Consider the following 14,365-nt stretch of genomic DNA (forward strand, 5'->3'; position numbering starts at 1 on the left):
GATCACACTCGTCAGTCACACCAGGATTAATTCTCAGTCAGTTCATTCGTTAGTTCAACCTCAGACTCAAGAGGAACAGTGCAGTTTTCGTTCTAGCTGTGGAACGCTCGACCAGCTCTCATGTATATTCAAGTGTGCATGGGAATTTACTTTTTCCGGTCTACGTATGTTTTGTGGATCATAATTTGACCACATCCCTCGGAGTACCCTGTGGGGGGGGGGGGGGGGGGGGGGGCTGTGAGAATATGGGGCATCTGGTCCGTTGTTAGGAACCATTCAGTCCCTACAACTGCAGAGAGAGCTTGGTCCGCATTGCTGGCAATAAATTGGACTCCTTTATGATGGGTGTTGGACTCCGCCATGCTGCTGCCCCCTGGATAAGTTTCTTAAATGTTCCTAAGACTGCACACTTCTGGACAGAGATTTCTAATGTACCTGGAATCTGCTGGAGCCATTCTTTCAGGGCTCCTAATGCTCCAATTACCACTGGGACTGACTTTGAACTTTATCTTCTATATCTGCTTCTGTTGTTCCTTCAGCCCCTGGTACTTCTGTTTTTTCATGCTCCCTCTCCAAGATGTTGCTGTCCACTGGGATTGCCATGTCTATCACAACTATGGTCTTCTGCTCTTTGCCAACCACCAGTATGTCTGGTTGGTTGGTCGTCAGCTCCTTCTCTGTTTGGAACTTGAAGTCCCAAAAGACATTAGCCCTATTGTTCTCAACCACCTTCATTGGGACTTCAATGGGACTTTTGGTCTATATGTACCACAGATGTTACTGTACTGTACACTATTCCATCTACATGGTCTTAGCTTGCATCTTACATCCTGCTACTATGTGCTGGATAGGCTTTGCGCAGTCTACATATTGGGTCCTGTCAACTATGTGTCCTCTATAGATTTGGTGCTTAGGGACTGTTCTTGTAGTGCTGTGCTTTAAGCCATCCCTTTTCTTCTTTTTTTTTGCCACTGGTAGGTTTTCTTGATGTCAGCCACTTCCTTGATCTGTCAATGGTACATCCCCTGCAGGGCATCGGTCTTCCATGTTACTTCTCCTGTTCTTCATCACCATCTGGCTTCAGCTACCTGAGGCATCCTTGGAGCAGCTCATCTCACTAATCCTCTCCCTCTTTCCATTGCTCATAAAACCTCAGGGTGCTGGATTTTAGGTGGAGACCTCTGTGCATTCCAAGGAGTTTTTGTGTCTTGACAACAGTGGCATTTATCTCCTCTTGTGGACAGCTTATTATTCCAATTAGGTATCGGATGACCAGTAGGGTGTATGTATTGATAGCTTGTATCTTATTCCCATCATTGAGCTGACTTCTCAGCACTTGTTTTACCTTCTGGAGGTATGTGGCTGTTGCTGATCTCCTTGCATCTTCATCATGGTTACCACTGGCCTGTGGGATACCCAGGTACTTGTAGCTGTCCTGTATTGTATTGTCCTATATAGCTATTCTGCCTTCTGGCATATCCAGTTTTCATGATGAGCTATGCAGAACAAATACTAATAGAGGGGTTGATGAGTGGAGCTGGGTTCATGTCTAGTTAGTCATGTCTAGTTACCTTGAGTCTAGCCACAATCATCATCAGCTCAGTATCTGCTATTGCAGGTGGTTATGCATCACATAGTTAAGTTACACTGCTCTCTTGTACCAGGATAGGCGCATTTGCCGGGTTTCCATTAGTACCGACTCAGCGCAGGTCGACACGACTTGCCACGGTCTTGTTTTGTTTCCATTGCAATTGAGTACCACCTCGATTGGGTGGAGTCGATATAGCAGCGCAGGCAGTAGTCTCTTGACATAATTTGTCTGCGGCTCAAAACACAGCACAACAATGGATGAGATAGAGGCAAGCTAACATGGCTAATGCCAGTTTAATATCATCATCATGCATAAGTCCCCCGTACAATGTTTTAATGGATGAAGGTTATCATTGTTTTATTAATTCTATATCACCAAACACGTCATAATCGACTCAGTGTACTTCAAAATTGCTGCCATTCGCGTGCTTCCAGCAACAGTTACCATAATAACCCTATATTGGTTGTGAAGTGCAGTTTATCAGCTTTCAGAAACCATTTGAATTTTTCTGATAGGACAAACGGCTGAACGGCTGTGTAATTACAGCTGTTCCCAGCTATTAGGGGGAGGTAATGGGTGCTCCAGTGGCGATTGCCTGGCAGTATAGGGTTATAATATGTATGCTGTGTGTACATTTCAGATGGCTCTCATGTTGCAAAACTACCGCTGCAAACTGTCCGTCTGGGCATTCAACCGGTGCTTTGCGTGCCTCCAGTTTCTTGCTGTCAGGTTTTAAAAATGGCACGGTTGATTCTGATGTATGAGTCGCTCTCATGTCTCAACTAGTTCCTGGCCAATCAGTAGCATGCTGTTCTTCTGCATCACATTTTCAGATCGCTTGGAACACCGGCTGAGTGAGTACTAAAAAAGTACCTGGTACTAATGGAAACACCTTCAAACTGTCGAGTTGAGCCGCGCTGAGTAGATACTAATGGAAACGTGGCTATTGTGTCCAGACTGATTTCCATCTGCAGTAGTAGCTTTCCTTTGCCAATGTTATAGCACTGAGCTACCAAGTGCTTCTTGGCCAGTGTGTTGGTCTTCTGCTCATCCATAGTTATCACATATTGTATAGAACCTCTCTCAGTAGTTTGGCCTGCATAGTGGCATTCTAGCAATTCCATGTTCATGGTCCTTGTCCATGTATGCCTTGTTCCAGTAGGCCACATGTCATCAGTAAGTCCTGGACCACCGGGATGTCTACAAGACTGATAACAATTTTTAATCCAAGCAATTCATACATAAAAATCTGTGGCAGAGGCCATGGCATCTCTAGACTATTTCACACCCTGTCACATAAGCTCAGTGTACACCCACTCTCATCTGTGAAGAGAATAGTGTGCCAGTAGCAGACCTGCCAGTTCTGGTGTTCTCTGGTGAATGCAAATAGGGCAGCATGGGCACAGATCTTGCTAAAGGAAGTCGGGCCCTGTTGCCATGCTCATGGAGTCTGTTTCAGTTTGGTCAGAAACATGCAGACAAGTAGGGCTCCAGGGCTCTGGCAGTGCTCCTCTTTTTCCTCCTCACAAAAAGGAGCAGATATCGATCCTACTGTAGGGTTGAGGCCCTTCTATGGCCCTTTCCTGCTGTCCTTGTATAACAACCTCTCTCCTCGTATCACCGCACTCTTGAGACTGTGCTGGAAAACATAGCAAACAATTTTGCAATGCCACATATGCATGTGCAATATGTGGGGGAGCTGAACCAGCTGTGCAACCTGAATGGGCTGCAGGTACCATCTCATGCTACCAGCAGAGATAAGGACAGTAAAGAGCAAAACTAGAGAAAAATCAGTCAGGAGTGATAAGGAGAGAGAGCAATGGTCTGTGACCACCACCTGCTAAACCATTCCCTTTGTGGGGTTTGGCTTGTTGTTGCCTCTCTGGTGCACCTGCTGTCACTTTCATTTGCACTAAAGCAGCTAAACTAGATTCACAATGGTTTGTTTCCAGACTGAACAGATTAATATACCTCAAGTTTAACTGACTTTGTGTTATACTGTGTGATGATTGAGGGTTCCCTTGATAGAAATGCAGTGCTAAAAAATTATTCAATATTTTAATATTTCTATTTTTAATACCTGCACTTTCAGGGGAGAAATATAGAGTCCATAAATATTTGGAAAAGGTCACAACCGTGTACACCACTTCACTAGATTTAGAAGGAAACATGTGTACATCATTAAAGGAAAATAAAAAAAAGCTTATGTTCAAATGGCAGCTCACAAACAAAAATCCACATAGGGCAGGTGAGAAGACAAAACTGGTCCTTAAACATTTCCCTACATCATGTTATTGATACTTGAATTTTTCAGAAAAATGAGCAAGTGTGCGATCATCCAAATAAACATGTTTTAGGTGCCAAAAAGAAACTAAGTATTTGTGAAAAGGGAAAAAATATGCATATGATGTGGCTCCTGTTCAGAATTTAAGAATGAAATAATTTAACACGAGTCTAACAACGTGTGGCTTTCTCCTTTCCCCCAAATTGTGCCACTGTTCTGCATGATTTCATAAAACAGTACATAACAATTTAACAACATACCTAATTTCTTCTTGTCTGAGAAATAACTCTGAGATGGTCCCAGTTTTTACTAAAATCTAGTTTATCTGAACACATTTATGCCGTCTCAGTTCATGTGAAGGACAGTCGGCTCTCTTCAGTTTGCAGCTTACACATTCCTTCCCTATCAGGGGAACTTCAGCATGTTTCAGCTGTGTGACCTGCAGAATCAGACTAATGCCTGAGACCGTGTTCAGCTTTTAAGGTCACCCTGACATTTTAGAAAAAAAAGTGGAGAGTTGGACCAGAAGATTAGAAACACCCGCATGTGTCAATTAAATGTAAGAAAGGCTACACCCAGCAACAGGTTAGATTAGCATAGGCCATAGGGACTGAAAACAAGGCAAACAGCTCACCAGATGATCTCCAACTATAACCAAAATCTGCGGTCTGTTAATCAAGAGGTTTATATGTAAAGATCACCATTTGGGCATCCAGTTAGAAGACATAAATCTTTATTTTCCATGGAAATTATAGTTTTAAATGAACAGGTGAGCAAGGAGCAGTTTAAAAACAACAACAACAGAAAGCCTGTTGAGCCAGGTCATTGACCAGCTGCTGGCCCTGGATCATTTAATTGTGAAAAACCGCCACTGGTTTGTTTTGCACACCAGGATTGATTCTATACATATATATTAAAGTTTCAGTTATTGTTTTCCAGATTTATTAAGATAAAGCAATTTATAAATTATGCTATATTATGAGGGATGAAGCTAGCAGCATAAAAATATAATTTAATATAGATTAGCTGTTTTTGTGCACCAGTAAAAGTCTGATTTTCTGTCCTGGGGACTGGACATTGGCTGCCTTTTCTCTCAATTTCACTCCAGTCCAGACCATTTTCAGAGGAATGCTTTTGTTTGTTTGAGCTGTGAATCACTCAAGAGTAAAAGGGACATAACTCAAAGGGTGGCAACAGGTCTTATGGAGTCAATATGTACAGAGGAGGTCAGGAGAGAGTTACAAGTGTCTTCAGCCATCTGTGAAACAAGGTTGAGGCTCTGCCGTGGTTTGGAGTTGTATTTCAATCAGTGATGTTGGAGATCTTGTCAAAATTGATGGAATTATGAAAACAAAAAACGAAAAAGTAATCCGACGTTGATCCACCATATAACACCATGTGGAAAGTATGTGATTGGCAGCAGCATAATTTTTCAGCTTGCCAGTACTATAAAAGCATAAATCCTACAATTAAACAGTATCAGTCATGGAGTGGCCATCAGAGCCCAGAAATCAACATTACTGACAGAGAACAAAATAAAAGACAGCCAACATCCAAAGAAGAGCTTTGAATGTCCTTCAAGAAGCCTGGAGAACTCGTTCTGAAGACTGCTTACAGGAAAGCTTATCTAAGAGTTCAGACTGTTGAAGAATAAAGGTGGTCAGACCAAATATTGACTTCCAAGCTCGTTAGAATTTTACAAACTGTTTTTGCATTGTACACTACATTTCCATTTATGTTTGTACATGTTTCAAACATAAATTTCTGCACCCATTTCCTATTTTACTAGCAAAATATAAAGAAATAAGGGATATCTCAAGACTTTTGCACAGTCGTGTATTTGGAAATACTTGTTAATAAAGCTGTTTTTACACCATTCCAGTCTGCCCTCTACACCCTCACCTTATACTTACCCCATTTATGCGCTCGTGTGGAAGTTCTGCCATATTAAGTGCCTTTCCATAGCAACTACTGTCAGGTAAACAGGTTTTTTGTGAAGGAAGACACCTGAAAGACTTTAATTAAAAAGTAAGGCATTTAATATATTAAAGAATCAGGAAAAATACACATGCATGTGGGGACTCAGAAGAGACAGGCCTGTGTGTGCTCCCTCTCTCTGAGCCGTGTTCCTGTCTAACCAAAACATTTTTATACTCCTGTTATCTAAGCATAAACAGTCTCTGGGCGCTAGGAGTTGACCTTCGTCATTTGTCAAGCTGGTTTTTTCATGACCCAGATTCCTCTTAGTCATAGGTACGTCTTCTTCCTGATGTTCTAATTTAGTCAATACGGAGAAATCTTGTCCAGATTAATGACAGAACATGGTGACTCTGGCGATGTTCTAATTGTACGTTCGGTGGCCGGTCCTCAAGATAAAATGCTCTGAAAGAGAGAAGTTAGTCTAGAACTTTCTGATCTGTTGCTCTCTGTCTAATGTATTATTTAATTGTTTATTAATTAATTTACTGGAGTTTACCTTTAAGCATTTGTCCTTTATTTACTGAGTAAAAAAATAATCCCTAACACTACCTTCATGGGTAGTTAGGCTAAACTAACCACAGTCCGTGAAGGTGCAGCACTTTATAGACTTCCATATGATTATTTCAGGACTTTGGCAGTAATAAAATTAAACAGCTTGGACATACATATTTGAGAATTATTTCACAATGCTGTCATGAATATTTATCGTAAAGAACAAGAAAATAACACAAATAATCCAAATAAATGGGGAAGTTTTTGAAATGTTCTGAATGTGTGAAACCCCTCCGTGAATCGCCACCTTATCGTGGTGGAGGGGTTTGTGTGTCCCAGTGATCCCAGGAGCTATGTTGCCTGGTAGGGTCTCCCATGGCAAACTGGTCCTGGGTGAGGGTCCAGACAAAGAGCGGTTCAGAAGACCCTTATGAGTGAAAAAACAAGGGAACAGTTTACCCTGCCCGGGATAGGGTTACCGGGGCCCCACCCTGGAGCCAGGCCTGGGGAGGGAGCTCGAGGGAGAGCGTCTGGTGGCCAGGCATTAGCCCGTGGTGCTTGGCCGGGCGCAGCCCGAAGAGGTTACATGGGCCCGCCCTCCTGCAGGCCCACCACCCGCAGGAGGTGTCGTAGGGGTCGGGTGCAGTGTGTGTCGGGCGGTGGCCGAGGGCGGAGGCCCTGGCGGACTGATCCCCGGCTATCGAAACTGGCTATTGGGACATGGAATGTCACCTCTCTGGTGGGGAAGGAGCCTGAGCTAGTGCGTGAGGTTGAGAGATACCAGCTAGATATAGTTGGGCTCACCTCAACGCATGGCCTGGGCTCTGGAACCAGTCTCCTGGAGAAGGGCTGGACTCTGTTCCAGTCTGGAGTTGCCCTCGGTGAGAGGCGGCGAGCTGGGGTGGGTATTCTTGTATCCCCCCGGCTTGCTGCCTGTACGTCGGAGTTTTCACCGGTGGACGAGAGGGTAGTTTCCCTGCGCCTTCGGGCTGGGGAACGGGTCCTGACTGTTGTTTGCGCTTATGCGTCGAATGACAGTTCAGGGTACCCACCCTTTTTGGAGTTGCTGGGCGGGGTGCTGGAGAGTGCTCCATCTGGTGTTTCCATAGTCTTGCTGGGAGACTTCAACGCTCACGTGGGCAATGACAGTGAGACCTGGAGGGGCGTGATTGGGAGGAACGGCCTGCCCGATCTGAACCCGAATGGTGTTTTGTTATTGGACTTCTGTGCAAACCACAGTTTGTCCATAACAAACACCGTGTTCGAACACAAGGATGTCCATAAGTGCACATGGCACCAGGACACCCTAGGTCGCAGGTCGATGATCGATTTTGTAATCGTATCATCAGATCTGCGGCCGTATGTTCTGGACACTCGGGTGAAGACAGGAGCTGAGCTGTCAACTGATCACCACCTGGTGGTGAGTTGGATCAGGTGGCGGGGGAAGATGCTGGACAGACCTGGCACACCTAAACGTATTGTGAGGGTGTGCTGGGAACGCCTGGCAGAAGCCCCAGTCCGGGAGATCTTCAACTCCCACCTCCGGCAGAACTTCGACAGCATTCCGAGGGAGGCTGAGGACATTGAGTCCGAATGGACCATGTTCCGCACCTCCATTGTTGAGGCTGCTGCTCAGAGCTGTGGCTGCAAGGTGGTTGGTGCCTGTCGTGGTGGTAACCCCCGAACCAGATGGTGGTCACCGGAGGTGAAGGGAGCCATCAAGCTGAAGAATTTTTATGGACAGAATTTCTAGGCGTAGCCAGGTGGCGGAAGGTTTCTTCCTTGGTGGCCTCAGAGTCTCATCTCTGCTTTTTGCAGATGATGCGGTTCTGTTGGCTTCATCAGGGGGGGGCCTCCAGCTCGCAGTGGAACGGTTCGCAGCCGAGTGTGAAGCGGCTGGCATGAGAATCAGCACCTCTAAGTCTGAGGCCATGGTCCTCAGCCGGAAAAGGGTGGAGTGCCATCTCCGGCTCAGGAACGAGTTCTTGCCTCAAGTGGAGGAGTTTAAGTATCTCGGGGTCTTGTTCACGAGTGATGGGAGAAGGGAACGGGAGATCGACAGGCGGATCGGGGCTGCTTCTGCAGTGATGCGGACGCTGCACCGGTCCGTCGTGGTGAAGAGGGAGCTTAGCGTAAAAGCGAAGCTCTCGATTTACCGGTCGATCTACGTTCCTACCCTCACCTATGGTCATGAGCTTTGGGTAGTGACCGAAAGAATAAAATCGCGAATACAAGCGGCAGAAATGAGTTTCCATCGAAGGGTGGCTGGCTTCTCCCTTAGAGATAAGGTGAGGAGTGCGGCCATCCAGGAGGGGCTCAGAGTAGAGCCGCTGCTCCTCCACATCGAAAGGAGCCAGTTGAGGTGGCTCGGGCATCTGATTAGGATGCCTCCTGGCCGCCTCCTGGGTGAGGTGTTCCGGGCATGTCCCACCGGGAAGAGGCCCCGTGGTAGACCCAGGACACGCTGGAGAGATTATGTATCTCGGCTGGCCTGGGAACGCCTTGGGGTCCCTCCGGATGAGCTGGAGGAGGTGGCTGGGGAGAGGGAAGCCTGGGCTTCTCTGCTTAGGCTTCTGCCCCGCGACCCGGCCCCGGATAAGCGGAAGAAAATGGATGGATGGATGGATGAATGTGTGAAAGAAAATGAAACAGAAGATGCAGATTTTCAAAAAATAAAAAATTGATGGATATTTTAATATGGCCCTCTGATATCTGTATAATTCACTGCAGATGCTCATAGGAAATTCCTGTTTATGTCAGAGCGAAGTGGGGGCATCCCAAAGCTTAGTGCTGTAGTTCTGATCTTCCCCATATTTAAGAATGCCTCCACACACATTCATAATTTCCACAGACTGGTAGGGTGCAAGTCATAGATTAAAATTGGGCTGTGACTTCTGGACAGTGTCTGGAGAATGAGTTTAAGACATTAGGACATTTCACATGTTGCACACAATGGGGGAAAATTCACATCACTGGATTGTTTAAGGTTTTTTTCTCACAGCACCACATATATTTGTGCAATCATGTATAAAACATCACATGAACTTTGTACTAGACAGCTGGAAATTTAATTTCTGTTTACTGTCTGATCCAACTGCTTTGGACATTTGCGTTCCCTCATCCACCTCCATTGGGTGATATCTAGAAAAGCCTAAGGTACTTTTGTAATTTATCCTCCACAGAGTTTAAGTGATAAATGTCTTCTTTAGATCACATGGTCAGAAAATAGGCAGCCAGGTATATTCAGAAATTAACTGTAAAGATTTTCTGAATTTTACTTTTATCTCAATACCTTTCTATGGAGGATTATGGTAGGAGCTGTAGTCTAATGAACTAATGACACTGCTCCTTTCTCTGAACTACTAAAACACACACACACACACACACACACACACACACACACACACACACACACACACACACACACACACACACACACACACACACAGAGGGAAAGCATAAAGCCCAAAGTCATGTGTTTGGTCTTGAGTCTCAGCGATTTCACCACAAACCTGGTTTGGTGCTCAAACCCAACCGAGTTGTTGTTGGCACCTAAAAGTAACCAAATCATTGTTTGTACTTTAACCCAACCAAGGTATTGATGTTAGTGCCTATAGCTTACACCAAGTTGTTTTTGGTGCCTACATGTACCAAAGTCATTTCAGGTGTCTAAAGAGAACAGAGTTGGTGTTGCTGCCTGAATTTAACCAGTGAAAAGTAAAAAAGTAAGGTGTGGAAAAAATTTTAAAAACTATATGGAAACAGAAAAGTATCACCAGGATGTGAACCAGGGTCTCCACGCTGCTAACCCTGTAATGTGGGCAACCACCTTCCTTTCAACCTCCTAACAGAGAATATCTGTGCAGCTGCAATATCCACAACCTCAACACACCAATGCTGCAAGGTCACCTTATACTCAGTGTGAAGAGACAGGAGGATCATTCATCATGTTAAATGTATACTGTAATAATTATTTCACTACAGCCTGTTTCAGTCACAGCCAAACTCTTCCAAAGAGGTCATTTTTTGTTTTTACTCTGACTTTCCTGGATGTTTAGTATCCTTTGTACACTTTGGCTGTATTCATCTGAAGTGGAGAGTAAACAACATGGAGGAATTCAGGCTGCTAATGCTATGATAATATATGCTAATGACATGCAGCCTCTTTCTCATGCCCGATTTGCTTAGCCTAATCATGTGATCATATTGTGCTGTGTGATTGGCTATACAGCACCTACCTGACCATTTGTGACTGAAATGGAGAAAGTAGTAATTGACCAAGGTCACTGAACAGCTAGATAGTAGCTAGTTAATGAAAAACTGAGGAATTCCAAACTTCTAGGTAACGAGCCAGCCTATTTAACATGAGTAACATCAGTTCTAGGCTGCATCCTTATTGATTAGTCTGTGATGCCAACTTCTGATTGGCTGAGCATTGTCTAACATGTTGGTCAGGTTGATTCATGGCCAAAATGACTCATCATTGATCAATATTAAAGCCATACCTACTGCTCAGCAATACTGCTTAAATGGAAACATGGTTACTTTATAAGATAAGATAAGATAAGATAGTGTTTATTTGTCACATGCACAGTTATACACAGTACAATGCACAGTGAAATGTATTTTGTACCTGCAACCATATATACACACACATATAAATAAGAAGAAGAAAAATAAAAATAAGTAATAATTATAATTATAGTGTTTTATATATATATATATGCACTGATATCAGTAGTTTTTGTAGTTTATATTGTTAATATTGAAAACGTATTTTTGCTGGAATATGTATTATATCTTTACTAACCCAGGGGTGACTAAAAGTTTAGGGCAAGACCTCCAAATTAGGGCAACATAGTTCTGCAAAAGGTAATAAGGTGTCTGCTGAAGGGTTCTCTGTTATGAAATGGTGCTGTAATGTTATCCTGACTCCTACATTCGTTTTATGGTTTAATAAATGGCAGGAGGATAACCACATCAATGATGGGTCTTGTTCTATTTATTGGTTTCTTGTTTTCAGTTACCATGTCTGAATATTTTCTCTGAGCCTCTTTGTGAAAACTGTAAAAGGTTAAAGTTCTTTCTCACTTTTTACTTCTAATCTGTTCGTGAACTCTTTTCTCCCCTTGTTGCGCTAACTGACCCTCCAACAGTGTACAATAAAAAAAAAAGAAAGAAAAGAAAATATCCTTTTCACCACGGCTTTCTACACCTTCTGTGGTTTACCCAACCTGATCATCCTTTCTCCTCCCTGCAGGACACCAATCAGGAGGTGGCACCAGAAGAACCCTTAGATGTTCTGGACCTGGGCCAATAAAACCAGTTGAACCAGTATAACTGGAACTGGCATGCTTTGGCATTTTTTGTTTTGTTTTGTTTTTTGTTTACACAGTTCAACTGTAATCAAATATGAAATTCAAGTTTACTAAATCCAGATCCTCTCTGGGAGGAAAAAATCCAATCAGTGTTTTTACTGTCAAATAATTGCTGATGTACCAAAAACTGGAGTTCCTCTAACGGCCACTGAGACTGGCTCCAAAAGTGAGTCAGCACCCTTAGACTCCCATGTTAAACAGTTCACAGCAGAAATAAACATGTTTACTTCTGGTTTTTGTGTCTCTGAATAGTTTCTCCCATCTTAACAGCTTTTCTCAGGTGACTCCTATTTTCATTCATTTAGATACTGACAGGTGGTAAAACTATGGAGAGAAAAATTACTGTTTTTGTCAAATCTAATTTTTTTTTTTTTTTTTGGTCACTGGGGGGACGGCTCACTTCAGGGAAACTTTGGGTAAAAAAAAACATGGGCATGCGTTTCCTCTAATTGCTCATAAAAAAAGTTTGAGGGGTCACACAATTTACAGGAATTTCCCAGAAGGGCACCAGGCAGGAGATTCCCAGGAAAAACGAATGATGGCAGGTAAGATCTGCCTCTCACTGTGCATTATTAATAGATTATCTTACTAATATTAATTCCTTCTAATATTGTATTAGTCTGTTACTTAGCACAAACTAAACCTAACCCATACAGTTTATGAATACAGCTGGCTAGTGTTAGCTAGCTTCTCATCTAAATATGCTCATCTCTGGCTCAAAACACCAACAATGAGATTTCAAAATGTGGAGTCCAACCAAAACCACCTGACCCGCTTTTCACTGAAAATTAACTGAATACTCACAAGTGACCTTTCCTGTGTGAACAGCCCATCAGTTCTGGGTTTGTGCACAACAACTCAGTTAGATGTTTTAACATTTGCTTTGGGGTCATTCCATATGAACTCAACCAATGGGACCCCTGGTCACCATCTCAGATTTGAGTGAAAATTATTTTGAAAGTACCTCTATGTTTGTAATGAACACATACAAAATTATAGGCCTCAGCTCCAAAGGGTTTCTGAGATATGGCCCTCCAAATAATTGGGTGCCATGCCCTATATTTGACCTTGTGAATCATGATTTTCAATTTTCCAATATTTCAACAGGCAATATCTCCCACATGAATAATATCCTTATCCTGGGTCCTGGGTAATTTTGGCCCAGACTTTCAGAATCTGGCATCATAAATGTTGTATCTTCTCTCTTTCTCAAGTTATTAACCCCTTAAAAACCAATATTTTAAGCTCTGTAGAAAGCATAAAATTGTTATTAAGGGACTCAGAAAAGGGTTCCGGGTGAAAAAAAAAGACTTTTTTTGCTTCTTTTTGCCTGTCCAGTTGGGCACTTGGGCAATTGCCCAAGGTACTGCCACTTGGTCAACATAATTTTACATAACTAAATTTCCTCAAAACTTCTACTTGTTTTCTCATCTCCTTCTTTGTTTTATAATCATTTGAAATATAGGCGGGTTTTTTTTTTACCTAAAGCGCCCTCTATTAGCCCCCTCTTCATCCAGAATAATTAAGAGATCCTCATCCATACATCATTTCCAGATATTGCTATAGAAGCAGAATTGCATCGCTCACATTTTCTAAATGTTGAATCATCTTCTAGATAGGCATTGTGTGATAGCATCAGCTATTATTGGTATTGCATCATCCTTCACTGGTAGACCTATTGCATCATACAGAAATGAAATAGGCCTACTGTGATCATATCAGCTGTTATTGGTATTGCATCTTTCACTGGTAGAAACTAAAGGTGCTCATTTAGCAAAATTGATGCAGATTCAGCATGGCCTCCAACAGGCATGACAGGAGCAAAATAGGGCCCTCCTTAGATGAAGATTGTGATAAAAAAAGATACAACTACTGAACTGGGGGTGTGGCTTCTCCTTGGATTAAGATGATGTACATTTTCATCACAAAACCAGGATTTCTTTTATTTAACTTTTTTAGTGAAAAACACCTTTTTCTAAGAGGATGATTCAACCTTATATGAAATGTGATGTAATTCTCTTTCTTTAGCAATGTCTGGAAATGATGTATGGGTGAGAATCTTTGAATTATGCTGGAAAAATAGGAGATCTCTAATAGAGGGCGCTTTTGGCCAAAAACACCTATATTTCAAATTATTATAAAACAAAGAAGGAGATGAGAAAACAAGTAGAACTTTTGAGGAAATGTAGTAAAGATATGTAAAATTATGTTGACCAAGTACCATTGCCCAGGTGCCCAACCGGACAGGCAAAAAACAAGCAAAAAAGTCTTTTTTTTCACCCAGAACCCTTTTCTGAGTCTCTTAATTCTAATCTTATGCTTTCTGCAGAGCTAATCTTCCCCAAACACACACACCTGTCCTGAAATAATAGGAATATTAAGTGGTCTCAGAGAGCAATCCTGGCATCATGGAAGGACTTTGAAATCGGAATTTTGTATTTTCGCTTGTAAAAATATTGGTTTTTAAGGGGTTAAAAACTTGAATAAGCAAGAAGATACAACATTTATGATGCCAGATTCTGAAAGTCTGGGCCAAAATTACCAAGGACACCAATTTTCAGGCTAAGCATATTATTTATGTGGGAGATATTGCCTGTTGAAATATTAGAAATTTGAAAATCATGATTCAAATACAGGGCA

At 42.6% G+C, this 14,365-nt stretch overlaps 1 protein-coding gene across 1 annotated transcript in view; it reads left to right on the forward strand.

Moving 5' to 3' along the window:
• stab1 (stabilin 1) overlaps window positions 1-11,941 on the forward strand; it is a 156,362-nt gene extending 144,421 nt beyond the window's left edge. The window contains exon 70 of the mRNA XM_030729061.1: window positions 11,608-11,941. Within this exon, the coding sequence (XP_030584921.1) occupies window positions 11,608-11,667 (60 nt within the window). The 3' untranslated portion in view covers window positions 11,668-11,941. The remainder of the gene's footprint in view (window positions 1-11,607) is intronic.
• Window positions 11,942-14,365: the final 2,424 nt, after the last annotated feature.

The sequence above is a fragment of the Archocentrus centrarchus genome, chromosome 5 (assembly GCF_007364275.1).
Source record: "Archocentrus centrarchus isolate MPI-CPG fArcCen1 chromosome 5, fArcCen1, whole genome shotgun sequence".
NCBI lineage: Eukaryota > Metazoa > Chordata > Actinopteri > Cichliformes > Cichlidae > Archocentrus > Archocentrus centrarchus.